Below are 18,659 nucleotides of genomic sequence, written 5' to 3'. Positions count from 1 at the left end.
GTTGGGACCAGCTTGTCTAGGAATGGCAGCACAACTAATGTTTATTGATTTTTTGGCTGTGTTGGGTCTTTGTTGCTGTGCACAGTCTTTCTCTAGTTGTGGTGAGTGGGGGCTACTCTTTGTTGCAGTGCATGGGCTTCTCATTGCGGTGGCTTCTCTTGTTGCAGAGCATGGGCTCTAGGCGTGTGGGCTTCAGTAGTTGTGGCACACGGGCTCAGTAGTTGTGGCTCGTGGGCTCTAGAGCGCAGGCTCAGTAGTTGTGGTGCACCAGCTTAGTTGTTCCGCAGCATGTGGGATCTTCCTGGGCCAGGGCTTGAACCCGTGTCCCCTGCATTGGCAGGTGGATTCTTAACAACTGTGCCACCAGGGAAGCCCAACACAACTAGTTTGAACTTTGTTCTATAGACAGTAGAGGACCATCAGAGGCTTTCAAGCAGGGGTGTAACCTGAGTAGACCCTTTTATAAGGATAACAGGTGGCAGTGGTATAACATTGATTGCAGGGGTCCAGAGACCAAGAGCAGCAAGACTAAAAGGAAGATATTACAGTAGCCAAGTTAGAAGAAACTTAGGCTCTGAACTGGGATAGTGGAAGTGGATTTGACAGGTAATATAATCTAGAATCCCTAAAATATGTAGAAACTATTGGCTGAGTAGTGGAGATTTATTCAACAGAAGGAGTTAGAGAGGATTCCCAGAATCTACCTGGAGATTAAGGGGGTCGAGAGTACAGCCTCTAGACAGATTTGGGGAGGTAAGAGTGGAGAGAAGAGAAAGCAGGTTTGTGTTCAAGAAATAAATCATTTGTTGAATGAATGGGTTGAATTATTGAGGCACCCATGTCGAGTGGTTTAGGGAGACTGTTTTGAATAGTGACTAAAACCTCTGGTGTTGAAGTCAGAACTGATTTTGAATCTTGACTCTGCCACTTTTTAGTTTTAATGTCAAGGGATCTAACTTTTAATCCTTGGATTTCTCATCTGTAAAATGGGATAACAAAACTATTTTACGGGGTTGTTGTAAGAATGGGAAGAGATAATGCATGTTAAGAACTTGGTATAGTGTTGGGCACATGGATTACAGGTGTGTGGGAGCTTTGGTTCTGAAACGTGGGAGAATGTGGGGTGATGGTGGACGGATTGTCCAGAGGACAGCTGTCTGGGGGCTATGAATATATAGGGATGAGAAGAAGACAGAAAAGAACCAGGGAAGGGGATCAGAGTGCCTAGAGAGGGCAAAGGTTTCCCAGGGTTATGACTATCAAATGTTTGCATTCTCAGTTGTTATAATGTGTTAATCAAGTGTGCCCATCCACTGATACTCTTCTTATAAGATTATTGTGTAAATCAGACACTTTGTTCTAATTTTAATGTAAGGTTTTGCATGTTTATGATATATATGTACACACACACAATGTATGTTGTATTGGAGTTTTTTAGCCTTCAGTGAATAACTAGCAGTATGTATGTATTTTAAGTATTAACATATTTGTTCTACACACTCAATTTTTTAAAATTGAGTATTGTTGATTTACAATGTTGTGTTAGTTTCTGGTGTACATCAAAGTGATTCAATTATACACACACATATATATACACATATATTCTTTTTCATATTATTTTCCATTATGGTTTATTACAGGATACTGAATATAGTCCCTGTGCTGTACAGTAGGACCTTGTTTCTACACACCAGATTTTATTTATGGACTTATTCCTTACTATTTCTCCAATTTGGTAATCACTATGATTCCCCCCCCCCCCCATTCTGAATTTGCAAAGCAGGGCATCAAATTAGGAGCTCTTAGCATGGAAATGAAAAGTGTTTATTTTGTTTTTTTAAATGGTAGCTATAAGTATAAATCTTTTAATTGTTTTTTTTTCCCCTGGTGTTCCAAATAATAGATTCTTTATACAATTGCATATGTACGAGTGGATGAACACACCATTGGTGATCCAGAGGATTTTTGTCAAGACTGGATAAACCATGTATCACATTGATTGTAGAGGTTAGTAGATTTAGTTCCTTAGGATGTGTGCATTTTTTTGTAGTAGCATTTAAAAATGCATAGGTTATCAAGTAGCAATTTCCCCCCAAGATCTTCATGGGTTTTTCTCCATTTTTAGCTATCCTGAGAGAATCAGTGAAGTTCATTTTAGTTTATATATGCTTGAAGCTTCTATTCTCTGTCATCACATAAACATTAATTTAAAAAATTAGCAAGCAAAAGATAAAACTTGAAGATGTCCTTTAGCAGTGTGTGCAAGGAAAAGGCTGTGGGTGTTAGTTTACAAGTAGTATTGTCTGCCACGACCACGAAGTATGATTTTATGTGCTCCAGGAATGTCATCATGGATTTAATTGTTTTATTTGTGAAAAGAGGTAAGGAGAAAGGCATCATCATGGTATTTGGATATTCCTGATTCTGCCATTTTGACATGCACTGTGATGGAAAAGCCACTTAATTCTACTTTGTTCTGAGGCTGAACAAGAGTCTGGTGTCATTTTCACTCTTGGATGATATTGGATGGTCCTTTGATTGAAATTCTGTAAATTCAGATTGTAATTCTCTGATATCATGAGCTCAATATCCAGGGAGTACCTGAGATTTTGTAGCTTCAATCCAAAGGTGCATTTTGTTGCCGTCTTTCAATTTAACTACTGGATTCCCCTTCCCCCAGTGCATTCTCTTATTTTTTGGTGTGTATGTTGCTGCCAGTGGTGTATGATGCCTTAATTCATTAGGTGAAATTTTGAGTGATGGAATGAATGGAATATTTTATAAACCAAAGTTCAACTTTAGAATAAACTTTGGCTTATTTTTACTATTTCACATATCTTCATTCCATTATAGAGAAATGGAAAATTGGAAGGTTGGAGAAAGTGTTTAGAAGAGAAATGACATTATTTACACCTAGATTCTTTTTTAGAGCTTTTGGACCTGTATAGATGTGTTAATTGCAATATAGCGAAGGCAAGCAGGTCAAACCACAATGCTGGGGTTTAAATAGTGACTTAAATAAAAAACATTCTAGAGTTTACACATCCAGATGGGTATTGTTCTAGGTAATTAGCCGCTTTGGGTGGATCTTAACTATCATACATTTGACTTGTATGCAGTCTGAACTCTTGCATAGAATGTATCATCTCCTTTAAGCTGACTTTCATAAGCTGAACTAATCTTTCTGCTCATCAGTTTACTAACACTGATTTCTAATTGGGCGTCTGCCCGCTGCTGTATCTGGGGGAAAGGGCCTCCTTGGGAGTTGGAAGTGTTTGTGGACCTCGGTGCATCTGGAGTCTGGCACTTGTTCATTAAATCTAGGGTACAGATGAGCGCTGCTGTTTCCTCACTTGACCCAGCCCTGCCAGGCTAACTCTGTGATGTCTTCTGTCCCTCCTTCTTTGTGTGTGGTGTTGTGGGGGGTTGGGGAGTGATGGGCAGGGGCTGTGTCTGAACAGGGAGGCATCGCCTTACTTTGGGCTATACTGGGTTGGTAGGGGGCTTAAAGTAGCCTGACATCATATGCAAATGGCTAGGACTTCTGAAGTGGCAGAAGAAAGGCTTCTTTCCCCTTCCCTGGAAACAGTCTAGTCACTAGTGCATCCTGATGCGGGGGTTTCCACATTGGGGTATCTGCTTGGGCCCTGGGGGTAAGACTGGTGGGCTAGGGAACAGGAAGATGGCTTGTCTGATTGCCTTAGTTCTGGGGGAAAGGAGTATCAGCAGGGACTTTGTCAGCAGGAACCTCCTGCTCAGGACCTCATTGCCTGCAAAGGTTCTTATCTACTGACCCCTTGGTTCTTGGGCTGCCCTGGGTGGAGGGGGGCAACTCCCACAGGAACCATGATGGATTATCTCTTTCTGGGAATGAATCCTCCCCCAGCCCCTGACTTACTGTATTTGTGTTTACTGCTGGACTTTTCAACATTCAACATTTTCCTTTTAATACATTGGTGTTTAATGAGTTCTTTTTAAAAAAAGTGGGGAATGGGGGCAAGCCTGTATTTAAAAACACAGAAGTAGACATCACAGTTCTAAGCATTAATTCCTAAAGAAGTATCCTACTGGCCTCATTTAGATTTTGCCAAGTATTAGAGTGGCATTTAGTGAATTGAAATGGTATATAGGAACCAATAGATGATGTGGACTTTAACTACCAGTTAGTATTTGGTTAGATTTTAAAAAAATTAATCAATTTATTTTTGGCTGCGTTGGGTCTTCGTTGCTGCATGCGAGCTTTCTCTAGTTGGGGAGAGCGGGGGCTACTCTTCATTGCAGTACGTGGGCTTCTCATTGCGGTGGCTTCTCTTGTTGCGGACCACGGGCTCTAGGCGCGCCTGCTTCAGTAGTTGTGGTGTGTGGGCTCAGTAGTTGTGGCTCGTGGGCCCTAGAGCGCAGGCTCAGTAGTTGTGGCGCACGGGCTTAGTTGCTCCGTGGCATGTGGGATCTTCCCGGACCAGGGAGCGAATGCATGTCCCCTGCATTGGCAGGCGGATTCTTAACCACTGCGCCACCAGGGAAGTCCTAGATTTTTAATTCTGGTAGACTGATCTACCAGAAGAGATTGAGTATTACATACAAAATTTAGATGCCAGCTAGGGCTTCCTTATTCTTCGTAGTTTTAGCCTCAGACTCCTGATTGCAGATTGTCAAAGTCCAGAGGTACTCACCCACCTACCCAGGCCATCTATCACATCCAATTTTTGTGAATTTCCTAGTTTAGTTTAACTTATGCTTTTCTTAGCTTCTGGGCTCCCATTTCTGAAAATGGTGTTTTGGTTCCACCCATGTCAGTTTGGACGTGAAACCCGCTTGTTTCACTGGTACACACACACACACGCACACGCACACACACATGGAGTCCTCTTTTCCCAAGCATTTCAAGAATTCACTTAGCGCTTCAAGAGCTCTTAGCTCTTAGATGTGGTGAGTCATGAGGAAAGGGCTTGACTTTCTGCCCTTTCCTGCTCTGTCCTCCCCTTCCATCTTTTTTTCTCTCCTGTGCTTCTCTTTGCAGTAACTACTGCACCCCTCCTGATTTGGAGCAGAATAGTTGTCACACAGTCAGACCTTCCGGAATTTATCTCCTTCTCTTCTTTTTTTTTTTTTTTAAAAACCTTAAGGGCTTCCCTGGTGGCGCAGTGGTTGAGAGTCCGCCTGCCGATGCAGGGGACACGGGTTCGTGCCCCGGTCTGGGAAGATCCCACATGCCGCGGAGCGGCTGGACCCGTGAGCCATGGCTGCTGAGCCTGCGCGTCCGGAGCCTGTGCTCTGCAAGGGGAGAGGCCACAACAGTGAGAGGCCCGCCTACCGCAAAAAAAAAAAAAAAAAAAAAAAAAAAAACCTTAAGCACTTATCATGACATTAAAAACATAGGGCTTCCCTCGTGGTGCAGTGGTTAAGAATCTGCCTGCCAATGCAGGGGACACGGGTTTGAGCCCTGGTCCGGGAAGATCCCACATGCCGCGGAGCAACTAAGCCCCTGTGCCACAACTACTGAGCCTGCGCTCTAGAGCCCGCGAGCCACAACTACGGAAGCCTGTGTGCCTAGAGCCCGTGCTGTGCAACAGGAGAAGCCACCGCGATGAGAAGCCTGCGCACCGCAACGAAGAGTAGCCCCCGCTCACCGCAACTAGAGAAAGCCCACGCGCAGCAACAAAGACCCAACGCAGCCAAAAATAAAAATAAATTGAAAAAAATAAAAAATAAAAACATATAGTCCCTTTTCCAAGAGATTCTGATGTCAGGTGTTATGAATTGCCACTAATCCCCTCCTTTCCTTTGCCACAGATATTAGATGTATAAACTTCTAAATGGCTTTTCCAAACATGAGGAATTAATATTTCATACACTCAACAGATATTTGAGCAACTTCTTTCTACAAGGCACTGAGTTAAATGCTGGGATACCAAGAGACTACGTCACAGTTTCTCAACCTGAGGAGCTCTGGAGATGGATGGAGCAAATGAGTAGGCACTCAGGTGGAGTCACACCTCAAAGAGCTGTTATGGTCTAGGGAAGGGATGATCGGGCAGTTACATAATGTACGGCAAAAGATAACAAGTGCCAGGAGAGATGTAGAAAAGGTCTGTGGGAGTTTGTAGGGCCAGGATGGGATGTGTAAGTGCGGAGCATGTAGTATTTGAGCTGGATCTTGAATGGAGAGGATTTGGATATGTGGAGATGGAGAAATGGTCAGGAGAGGTTGGTAGAGTATTCCTGGATGAGGGACTTGGTTGATCAAAAGAATTGTACAAGAAGAACATATGGTGCACTTACGAAGCTCTTGCAGTTTGGACAGCTGTTGGGGAGCAGTGTGATGCATGGTCAAGAAGGTTCTTTGTGGCTAGATTGGTCTACTCTTAGGAAGGACTTCCTCTCTCATCTGATATTCACCTCCGGCATATGCTACATGTGCTAGCTGCTTATTTTTTAATGTACTTTTATGGAAGTAGATTTTTTTTTTCCCTTGGTAAAAACCTTCCATTTGCATTTGGACACAGTGTTAAGGTGGTATAAGCAAAAATGGGGCACTTACTGTAAGGAATCATGGAGTCTTATGGAAATAAGAGGGACCCTCAGGAGGGGTTTGGAACTAAGGACTAGATGTCCTCCAGTTCTTCCACCTTCTCTCTGCACCCCCTGCCATTCTTTCTTCAGACCAGCTTCTTCTGATTTTGTGCTCCATGGCGTAGGCTGAAGATGCCCATGTCATATCTCCTGGCTTACTCTTAGAGGTCCAGGCACTCAAGGGAGGCTTGACTCTTTGGTCCCAATTCTGAGCTCCTGAGGAAAGGATAAATGAGTCAGGGACCATTCCTGTCACATTGACTGTGGTCAGGGTACAGTCATGTTGTGCATAGTTATCTAGTAAGGCTTAGTGTCATCCCCGCCTACTTTCTCTGCCTCAGCTGTGCTGTAATTTAGCATACTAGAAGGAGCATTGGGTTTGCAGTTGACCGCCTGGAGCTTGAATCCTAGCCCTGCCACTCATTTCCAACTTTTGTAATCTTGGTCAACATTCTCAGTGAATTCTAGGCTCTGTTTCCTCATCTGTAAGTTGAAGCTAATATTACCTACTTCAATAGATAGTACTTTAGAGGGAGGTACTGTGTTCTTTTGTGCAGTTGGAGGATAAAGACCTCTCTTGGTTCAACTTGTGATTCTTTGTGTCATTAGCTTGGTGACCTTTGGCAAGTCAGTCAGATCCTGAGCCCCAGTTTTTCATCTACAAATGCAGATAATCACTGCCCACCTCACAGTGTTTTTCTGAGGCTCAGAAGGCCATGTGAAACTGCTTTGTGACTATAATGTATTTACATATGTGTGAAGCAGAAGAAGTTAAATACTATTAGGGAGACTGTTTTCCTTGTGAAATTATTCTGTTATAGTCTAGTGTATTTTGGTACTAACTTGACAGATCTTTCTCAAAATATCCTGTAACATTAGATTATTAATTGATTTATGATGCAATGGGCAGTGGTCCAAGTATTTTCAGCTTTCCCTTTCAATCTCAGCTTCCACTTAAGGCTTCTAACCTGATTTATAATTTAAAATTTACTTTCACATTCAGAAAAAAATGATGTTCTTTGTAGAAAATTTAAACAAATGTAAAGAAATCTGAAACCTGTCACACTGAAATAACCATTTTCTCTTTTTAATTCACACAAGTAATTCACGCTCATGAAGTAAGGTAGTAATGACATAGAATTAAACCAGTAAGCCAAAAAAGAATCCTCTGAAATTCCACCACATAAGGATAATCACTACCTTAAATATAGCCCTTTCCCTAGTCTTTTTGAGAGTAATGTTTTTCTTGCATACTTTCTAAGGAATGTTTTGATGTTCAAGTTGTCATGAAGAGGTGATTCATCTAAGGAAAGTGATTTATTGCTTTTTCTTTCCTTCTTTCTTTTTTATTTTTTAAAATATTTTTTCCACAAGTGATGATATGAGTGAAAAGCCAGTATTTGCCTTTTATAATCCTGTGAAAAAAATAGCCTTCCTTCCTTGACTCTGAAGCCAAAGTTGTATTTTTTGGAGAGGTATGAAGAATGAGTGATTTATGTGGACAGTTTTATTTCTCAGGAATAATTACATGTTTTCAGAATTATCGGTGGCCAATGGTAGATAACACTGAAGTGAGGTCCTTAAACCTTTACTGGTTATTTCTTCCTTGTGGGGTAGAAGGAAGGAAGGTCCCATCTTTCCCTTTAGATAGAGAAATTAAAGACAAGCGAATAATATGAATTAGAGAATTATTTAATGGAAAGTAAATGAATATATTCTTTTTTTAAAATCTTTTTCTTTTTTTTTTTTTTTTTTTTTTTTTTTTCTTTCTGCGGTATGCGGGCCTCTCACTCTTGTGGCCTCTCCCGTTGCGGAGCACAGGCTCCGGATGCGCAGGCCCAGCGGCCATAGCTCACGGGCCCAGCCGCTCCGCGGCATATGGGATCCTCCCAGACCGGGGCACGAACCCGTATCCCCTGCATCGGCAGGCGGACTCTCAACCACTGCGCCACCAGGGAGGCCCTAAAATCTTTTTCTTTAATATTTATTTACTTATTTATTTTTGGCTGCATTGGGTCTTCGTTGCTGCGCATGGGCTTTCTCTGGTTGCAGCGAGCGGGGGCTACTCTTGGTTGGGGGGCATGGGCTTCTCATTGCGTTGGCTTCTCTTGTTGCAGAGCACGGGCCCTAAGCACACAGGCTTCAGTAGTTGTAGCATGCGGGCTCAGTAGTTGTGGCTTGCGGGCTCTAGAATGCAGGCTCAGTAGTTGTGGTGCATGGTTAGTTGCTCCGTGGTGTGTGGGATCTTCCTGGACGAGGGCTCGAACCCATGTCCCCTGCATTGGCAGGCGGATTCTTAACCACTGCACCAAAAGGGAAGTCCCAATATATTTATTCTTAGTAGATTTTTTTTCCCCCACACGAATGTAATAGCTGACATAAGCTAAACTGGGATTTGTTTTACTGTTTGTTTGTTCATTTGGGGATTTAAGAATCTGTGTTTCTGATATGTTTCCTTTGAGACTGAATGTTTTTTTAAAGCCTTTTTTTTTTTTTTTTTTTTTTTTTTTTTTTGCGGTACACGGGCCTCTCACTGTTGTGGTCTCTTCTGTTGTGGAGCAGTGGCTCCGGACGCGCAGGCTCAGCAGCCATGGCTCATGGGCCCAGCTGCTCCGTGGCATGTGGGATCTTCCCGGCCCGGGGCACAAACCCGTGTCCCCTGCATCGGCAGGCAGACTCTCAACCACTGCGCCACCAGGGAAGCCCCTAAAGACTATTTTTTAAGAGCAGTTTTAGGTTTACAACAAAATTGACAGGAAGGTACAGAGATTTCCCATACACCCCCTGCCCTCATATTTGTATAGCCAGCCTCATTATCCACATCACTCACCAGAATGGTACATATTTTACCAAGGATGAACCTACACTGACATATCATAATTACCGCACATCCATAGTTTACATTATGGTTCACTCTTGGTGTTGTATATTCTGTGGGTTTGGACAGACGTATAATGATATATATCCATCATTGTAAAAGCACAGAGAGTATTTTCACTGCCCTACAAATCCTCTGTGCTCTTCTTATTCATCCTTCCTTTCCTCTTCCTCCCTGGCAACTACTAATCTTTTTACTGTCTCCATAGTTACGCCTTTTCCAGAATGTCATATAGTTAGAATCATACAGTATGTAGCCTTTTCAGATTGGCTTCTTTCACTTAGTGATATGCCTTTAAGGTTCCTCAATGTCTTTTCATGGTTTGACAGCTCATTTCTTTTTAGCGCTGAGTAATAGTCCATTGTCTGTATGTACCAGTTTATTTATCCATTCACCCACTGAAGGACGTCTTGGTTACTTCCAAGTGTTGGCAATTATGAATAAAGCTGCTGTAAACATCCATGTGCATGTCTTTGTGTGGACATAAGTTTTCAACTCCTTGGGTAAATATCAAGGAGTGTGATTGCTGGATTGTATGGTAGGAGTATGTTTAGTTTTCCTAAGTTGTTACCTTCCAAAATGGCTATACCGTTTTGCATTTCTACCAGTAAACGTTCTTATTTTTGTTCTACCATATTCTTTTTAAAAAAATTTATTTATATATTTATTTTATTTATTTGGCTGCATTGGGTCTTCATTGCTGCCCGTGGGCTTTCTCTAGTTGCGGGGAGCATGGAGTACTCTTTGTTGTGGTGCGTGGGCTTCTCATTGTGGTGGCTTCTCTTGTTGTGAAACATGGGCTGTAGGTGCACGGGCTTCAGCAGTTGTGTCTCGTGGGCTCTAGAGCGCAGGCTCAGTAGTTGTGACGCACGGGCTTAGTTGCCACGCGGTATGTGGGATCTTCCCAGACCAGGGCTCAAACCCCAGTCCCCTGTGTTGGCAGGCGGATTCTTAACCACTGCGCCACCAGGGAAGTCCACTTCCATGTTCTTTAAGGTTCCTTTCAAGTTGTAAAATTCTGTGATTTAAATTTCTTTATCCTTGAAACATGGGTTCATTTTAAACATTTGCTCTGTATGTTATTTTTTCTAAAAAGAAATGTATTTTTACTGAAGAGTATTTGAAAAGTACATGAAAATATAAAGAAGAAAAATTACTGATGTATTTTCTTCTTTTTATATAGTATCGTAAAACAATTATTATGGTGTATATATTCTTTTTAACTAATGAAATATTTCAAGTATGAAGAAAAGTATAGAGAATTACCTTAGGAACACTTAGGTATGTCCCACTCATATTTGTCAAATCTGTACATTTTTTGCTATTAGCTTCAGGTCTTTTTATTTATTTAGCTATTATTATTTTTTAACTTAAAAATTTTTTTTTATTTTAATTATTTATTTTTGGCTGCGTTGGGTCTTTGTTGCTGCACGCGGGCTTTCTCTAGTTACAGCGAGCAGCGGCTACTCTTCGTTGCAGTGCACGGGCTTCTCACTGCAGTGGCTTCTCTTGTTGCGGAACATGGGCTCTAGGTGCATGGGCTTCAGTAGTTGTGGCATGTGGCATCAGTAGTGGTGGCTCGTGGGCTCTAGAGCATGGGCTGAGTAGTTGTGGCGCACGGGCTTAGTTGCTCTGCAGCACGTGGGATCTTCCCGGACCAGGGCTCGAACCCGTGTCCCCTGCATTGGCAGGCGGATTCTTAACCACTGCGCCACCAGGGAAGCCCCAGATCTTTTATTTTTTAAAGACATAAACATTACTGATACAATTCAAACACCCTGTGCTACCCATTACAAATTTTCCTTTTCTTTCTTTTTTTTCTCTCCTCTCCCCTTCATTTTTTCTTCTCTTTTATCTCCTTGACCAAGGGTTGTCATTCCTGTGCTGTACATATCATAAGCAATGTATATATTGCATTTAAAAACTTGACATAAGTGGAACCATAATGTACATATCCTGCAACTTGCTTTCTCTGTTTGATCTTAGTTTTTAAGATACTGTCATGTTGGTCCATGTGACATGTGACTCTTGCTTATTTTCATTGTTGTATGACCCTGCCACATTTTCTTTATCCATTTTCCTGTTGACTGACCTTTAGATTGTTTCCTTTTTTTTTTTTTTTTTGCATTTACTGACCCCGTGGCTGTGAACAGTTTATTACAGTGTCCTTGTGCTTGTCTTTCCCTGGGAGTTTTTCTCCAGGACAGTGATACACAAAGAAGTGTGGTCTGAGGACTGGGGAATTATGTCTTGCAAATAGGGAACTTGCGGCAGAATGTAAATCAACAATCACTGTTAATTTATTTAACATTTCTTATCCTGGTAAGACTTTCTCAGTGAAGCAAGAAATGTTCCTTTTCTCTTAGAGGGCTGGTGACAAACAGTTTGCAGCTGCGCTACTTTGCAGCTGGGCACTGCTCTAGAGTATATTCCCCTGGAGCAGGAGTGCCGGGTTGAAGGGGATGTGCGTCTTGAACCTCACTAGAGACCGACCACTTAACTAGAGCTTTGTTCCTCAGAGATTGTATCAGTGTACACCCCATCAGTGGTGAGCCTGAGTTCCTCTTGGTTGGTTTCCAGTCTTTGCCAACATTTGAAGAGTTTTTCTAATGTGTAGGGTGCAAAATTGTATCTCATTATTGTGTTAATTTTACGTATTCCTGATCAGTGAGATTGAGCATCTTTTTATGTGTTATTAAATATATGACTCTCATCACTGAATTGCCTGCTTAGATTCGTTGTCCATTTAAAATCTTTGGATTAATTTGCTTTTTCTTGATTTGTAGGAATTTTAAAAGTTATTCTGTACTCAATTTCTTTTCATTTGAAAACATTGTAGTGGGGCTTCCCTGGTGGTGCAGTGGTTGAGAGTCCGCCTGCAGATGCAGGGGACACGGGTTTGTGCCCCGGTCCGGGAAGATCCCACATGCCGCGGAGCGGCTGGGCCCGTGAGCCATGGCTGCTGAGCCTGTGCGTCCGGAGCCTGTGCTCCGCAGTGGGAGAGGCCACAACAGTGAGAGGCCCGCGTACCAAAAAAACCCCCCAAAAAACATTGTAGCTATTTATAGCTTATTCTTTTACTTTATTGTGTGTTTTATGATATTTTAAAATCTTAACCTGTTAGTCTTTAATGCCTTGTGCTTGAGTTTTAATTTTCTCTTCTCAGTTTTCTTTTGAAAGCTTTAAAATCTTGCTTCTTACACTTGTGTCATTAATTTACCTGCAAGGATTTTTTAGGTTTTTTTTTTTTTAATGGGGAAACACATTTTTTCTAGTTCTTCCTGACTAGTCCATTTTTTTCTTTCCTGAGTTGTTATGACCCCATATTCAATTTTCTTCCTATTTTTGTCTGTTGCCTATCCTTCCCTTTTTCAGACTCTCCTTCCTCCATCCTTAAATGCTCTTGTCTTGAGCAGTCTATCTCAGGCCTTCTGTTGTTTTCTTTCTACTGCAGTTACCATACACGTGTGCTAAACCTGGACACCAGCCTTGCCTCTTCCTTCTCTACTCTATACCCATGACCACCAAGCTCTGGCACACAGTAGGGCTTCAGTACATACTTGAATGAGTGTGTGAGTGAATGTGTGATCTAGATAGGGGAATTAGTGCTTCACAGGGTGAAGATAGCAGGGTGCTGGGTCTCGATGGAGGAGAGAATTTGGCAGAGCAGGGAGAAGGGTAAATTTAGTTTGACATGTTTGGTCAGCTTCTTATTCATAGTAGTGAGCTTTCTCTGGTGTTGTTTTCTGACCTTTGAATTTGTACATTTTCCCGTTGTCATAAATACCACTTGAATGAGGCAAATTCTTATGACCTTTTGGTGATTCTCTCAAACAGGGCTCCCTGTAGAAGGTGCAGTATACAGGGATAGTATCATATAAAATACAGGGTCATCGTTGTAGACAGTTGCATAGGTAGGTAAGGGTTTTTAGACTGAAGGTCAGAAGACCCTATTCTCGTTCTTGCTTGACTGTAATTACCTCCGTGACCTTAAAACTCACTGTGCTTTTTTATATTCAACAGTCTTTCAGTCCTCTCCAACTCCAAGTGGAGTAGAAACCTTTCTTTGTACAAGTTACATAATAAATTTTCTTTTCTTGACTTGGGCAGTAGCTACATAGGTGTTTATAATAACTCATTAAACTACACTTATGTTTTGTACGCATTTTTCTAAATGTTTTATTTCACAATGAAAAAAAGATTTTAAAAACCCACAAAAGGGGCTTCCCTGGTGGCGCAGTGGTTGAGAGTCCGCCTGCCGATGCAGGGGACACAGGTTCATGCCCCGGTCTGGGAAGATCCCACATGCCGCGGAGCGGCTAGGCCCGTGAGCCATGGCCGCTGAGCCTGCGCGTCCGGAGCCTGTGCTCCGCAACGGGAGAGGCCACAACAGTGAGAGGCCCGCGTACCGCAAAAAAAAAAAAAAAAAAAAAAAAAAAAAAAAAACCCACAAAAGACTAGGTTTCTTACATCCCTCATGTGCCAAAGAAACTCCAGCTGGATTAAGGACTTGGATACAGAAAGGAGAATCATAAGAGCTAGAAGAAAACATAGATAAATATATGTGTCAGGGTTTCCAGGACCACCCCCAGGTTCCATGACTTGCTAGGAGGATTCACAGGACTCTGCACATATTTGTACTCATGGCTAACATTTATTGCCGTAAAAGGATGAAAAACAAAATGAGCAAAGGGAAAAGGCACATGAGGTGGAGTCTGCAGGAAACCAGGTGCAAGCTGCCGAGAGTCCTCTCCCAGTTGAGGCACATGGGACATGCGTAATTCCTTCAGCAATGAGTTTTGACAACACGTGTGAAATGTTGTCTACTGGGGATATTCTTTAGAGACTCATTACCAAGGGTTTTTATTTGGTGCTGGTCACGTTGGCACCTTCTGCCCAACACGTACTAGCATTCTGGATTCTCAGGAGGAAACCACGGTTGAGCATAAAGCATATTGTTTGCACAAACAGTTCAGGCACAGCGAGTAACTCTCATCAGTTCTGGAAATGGTGGGAACCCTCCTGAAATCCAAGTCTCCAGATGGCAGCCAAGGACCAGCCTTGGCAAACAAAGCCTTGTAAGGATAGCAGTCTCAGGTCCGCTGTGTTAACTCTTCTCTGCAGAATATAATATTTTTTATCATCTTAGAGTTAAAAAGGCATTTCTGAGCATGACTAGAAACTCAGAAGCCATAAAACAAAGGAATGGTAAATTTATGTTTAAAAAACTTAGATATGAAAAGAAAGAATGTGCTATAGAGTCACAAGGCATACTAGGAAAAAAGTATTTTAATGTATGGAAGAACGGAGTAGTTTTTTCAATATTGTATAAAAGCTTTTAGAAGTCAGCAACTCAAAAGAATAAAGTAATTTGCTGAAGAAGATATTTCAAATGACCAATAAGGGACTTCCCTGGTGGTGCAGTGGTTAAGAATCCACCTGCCAAGGCAGGGGACACGAGTTCAAGTCCTGGTCTGGGAAGATCCCACATGCCACGGAGCAGCTAAGCCCATGCACTACAACTACTGAGCCCAAGTGCCACAACTACTGAAGCCCGCGCGCCCTAGAGCCTGTGCTCTGCAACAAGAGAAGCCACTGCAATGAGAAGCCCGTGCACTACAACAAAGAGTAGCCCTTGCTCGCTGCAACTAGAGAAAGCCTGCGCACAGCAACGAAGACCCAACACAGCTATAAATAAATAAATAAGTAAACAAACTTTACCTCAGTAATAAAAAATATAAAACAACAGTGAGATTTTTTAAAATTTATCATATTCAGCTAAGGTTGATTACTTACAATCTTTGTAAGATTGATTACTCATTGTAGGAGTGAGTATAGGGAAATTGGTACTTACATATACTGCTGGTGGTATAAATGAGCACAGCCTTTTTGAAGGACATTTTTCCAAAATCTCTTAAACTTGGCACTCCTACCCTTTGACTCAGCAGTTTCATTTCTAGAGTTTTAGCTTACAGAAACCCATACAAGTGCACAGATACTCATGGATAAGGATGTTCTTTGTTTTTTATTTTATTTTGTTAACATTTTTTTTTTTAAATTTTTTTGCTGTACGCGGGCCTCTCACTGCTGTGGCCTCTCCCGTTGTGGAGCACAAGCTCCGGACGTGCAGGCTCAGCGGCCATGGCTCACGGGCCCAGCCGCTCTGCGGCATGTGGGATCTTCCCAGACCGGGGCACGAACCCGTGTCCCCTGCATCGGCAGGCGGACTCTCAACCACTGCGCCACCAGGGAAGCCCTTGTTAACATTTTTTAAACATCTTTATTGGAGTATAGTTGTTTTACTGTTGTGTGTTAATTTCTGCTGTATAACAAAGTGAATCAGCTATACATATACATATACATATATCCCCATATCTAAGGATGTCCTTTGGAGCGTCGTTTATGGTACTATAAATCTGGTAATAGCACAAATAGTTAAATAAATCATACTACTTCTATAGACATAGTTGCCATTATCAATTAGATCTTTATTTAGTGCTATGCAGAGATATTTAAGATTTTATACATATCCACACTTTTTTTTTAGTGTAATTCTTTGGGTATTAAAACCTGACCTGAATGGATATGAGGTTCTTTATAATCTTTGACTGTCCCACTTAGTGTGAGCATCCATATGTCTTATTGCAGTAATCTGAATGTATTTAATTATAGGAACTGCCCTAGAACACACAGGGTGGATAGGGTTATTTGAAATACACAGCATATACACTTTATTTAAATTCAAAAATCTGAAAAGCCCTGAGACATCTATTGCTCCAAGGGTTTTAGATAATGTGTTTGTGTTAACTAAAAGGAAAAAAAAAAAAGGCAAATTGTAAAATAGTATGTGTCATATTCCAGTTTTTAGGTTAAAATAATGTTAGTGTATGAATAGGAAAAAATAGTTCAGAATATATTCCCCACACTTAACAGTGACTATCTGAGGTTATAGTGATGTCTTTAATTCTCTTGTAAGCGAAATTAACTCAATATGAGTTTGAGTAAGAGGAATAATATCAAAATTGTGGAGAGGGTGGAACTTGCCCTGACTCTAAAGTAATGTTTGTCATACCTCAGATACTTTGGTGATGACCTGGAGGATCTCAGTTCCTACAACTAAACACTGAGTCCTTGTGAAAGGTGAACTTGAGTTTTAGATTCCTTTTGAATTTTCAGAACTTTTGGTTACATCCCTTCTTGTTTCTGAATAGACACGTTTGGGGGCAAAGGCCTATTTTGGATTGTCACTTTCACGGGGCTCAGTTTCCAGGGTTGAGGGTAAAGGCACAGGGTTCACCTTTCTGTGCCGTTAACAGCAGGATTCAGGCACCATACTGTTGCTAAATCTTTGCCCATATTTTGCTAACTTTGGTAGGCTGAAAAAGTTAGTGGTTGATTATATCTGCACTTTTATGTACATTTCTTTTCATAAAGTTTGAACATGTTTGATGATCGCTTATTTAAAGTATAGATGTTGGTCAGAAGGACGCAGCCGTGTTACATTGATCCTCCTCCTTTGCCTCTTCCTTGGCTATGCTTGACCTGTTTGACAAAGACCCCCGTGTGATGTTTGGTGCCCTTTCTTTCCATTCCCATGTTCCCATCATAAACAATTTTACTGTGTTGAGGATGTTATCTTTTCCTTTCTAGTGAGGAAGAGTAGAAAGTGTTAGGTGTTATGCTGGGGATACATAGGAAGCACCCAAATGGTTGTATGAAAAATGAAAAGGACCAGATATCACTTGGTTTTTTTTTAAGCCCTTGGCACAGATTTTGCAGGTCAGTTTGTTATGAAGAATTTAACTTTCGGCCTTCTTCCACAGGACAGTTCTTCTAAGTTTCTGTAGCTAAAATCTGTAGGCAGTTTCCACTGCCTAAGATCTGTAAGGCGCTGGGGCAGAGGCTCCTTACCTGTAACTTCCATGGGTATTGTGGATTGAATCCACTGTTCCTAAGAGCTCCTTTTATAGTAGCATTCAACTATTAGCAAGTAGAAGCATTTGGTCTGATAATTTCAGAGTCAGCCTTCCTGCCTTTCCTCCCTTCCTTCCCTTATTATTAATTTTAAAAGCTAAACTCAAGACTTTATTTGGATTTCATCAGTTTTTCCGTTAATGTCCTCTTTCTGTTCTGGGATCCAGTCCAGGCCACCACACTGCATTTAGATGTCCTGTCTCCCCAGACTCCTCTAGTCTGTGACAATTTCATAGTCTTTCTTGTTGTTGTTTTTTTTTTTCTTCACGATCTTGAGAGTCTTGAGCAATACTGGCCAGGTAGCCTGTAGAATGTATTTTAACTTGGTGTTTTTGTTGGTTTTTTGTTTTACTCATGAGTAGATGAGGGTTATGAGTTTTTGGAAGGAATACCACAGAGGTGAAATGCCTTTCTTGTCATGTTAGTGATCCTGATACCACATGGCATCGCTTGGTTAAAACAGTATTTATCAGGTTTCGCCACTGTAAAGTTAACATTTTCCTTTTTCCCTCTTCTGTTCTTTGGAAGCAAGTCACTAAATCTAGTCTACCCTCAAGGGGTGCGTAGAGACACAAATTAAGCTCTACCTCCTGTAGGGGGAGGTATCTACATAATTATTTGGAATTCTGTAAGAAAGACTTGTCTCTTTTCCCCAGTGCATTTAATCATTCAGTCATTTATTTATATCATGGAGTCATGTAAATTTATTTTATACTTTGGGTTAGAATCCAATACTATGTTATTTATTTTGTTCCTCAAATTTGTTCAAGCCTTGGCCATAATGGAGCTCTTTCAGGGTGGTTCCTGCATCCCTTTGACTTATCAGGGCCTGTTTCCTTTCTGGCCCTACAGGATGCTTCAGGTTCATCTTGTTTTTTCCCTGCCCCAGCCCTAGAATCAGCCATTTCCCCCAAGAGTCTGGCTCCTTTTACTGGAGAATGGTGTTTAAAAATGCAAGATCCGGGTGCTGGGTGTGCTTGTTGCTACTAGGTTGTGCCAGGTTGTGACTGCTTCTAGGCTCCCTCTGGAGATACATATCTATATCTATGTATCTATATCCATATGTATATATATATCTCTTCCTGTAAAAAATTATTATGGAAATTTCCAGCATATACAGAAGTTCAAATTCTCAGTATCTATCACATAGCTCGAACAGTTATCAGCTAGTGACCAATCTTGGTTTCACTTATACGGCCCCTCCCCATTCTCACCCCAGCACCCCCAATTATTT

The 18,659-nt window shown here is 41.6% G+C and overlaps 1 protein-coding gene across 4 annotated transcripts in view; it reads left to right on the top strand.

Moving 5' to 3' along the window:
• ECPAS (Ecm29 proteasome adaptor and scaffold) overlaps positions 1 to 18,659 on the top strand; it is a 103,972-nt gene that overhangs the window by 7,972 nt on the left and 77,341 nt on the right. For 2 of the 4 annotated variants that reach the window (XM_081236613.1, XM_081236614.1), the window contains exon 2: positions 1,904 to 2,007. The exons of the other annotated variants lie outside the window; for them this stretch is intronic. In XM_081236613.1, the coding sequence (XP_081092739.1) occupies positions 1,986 to 2,007 (22 nt within the window). In that variant the 5' untranslated portion in view covers positions 1,904 to 1,985. The remainder of the gene's footprint in view (positions 1 to 1,903; positions 2,008 to 18,659) is intronic. 4 annotated transcript variants of the gene reach the window in all.

Source organism: Mesoplodon bidens, assembly GCF_964165515.1.
Source record: "Mesoplodon bidens genome assembly, chromosome: 6".
Lineage (NCBI taxonomy): Eukaryota > Metazoa > Chordata > Mammalia > Artiodactyla > Ziphiidae > Mesoplodon > Mesoplodon bidens.
The sequence above is the reverse complement of the archived record's forward strand: the minus strand, read 5'-3'. Positions and strand labels throughout refer to the sequence as shown.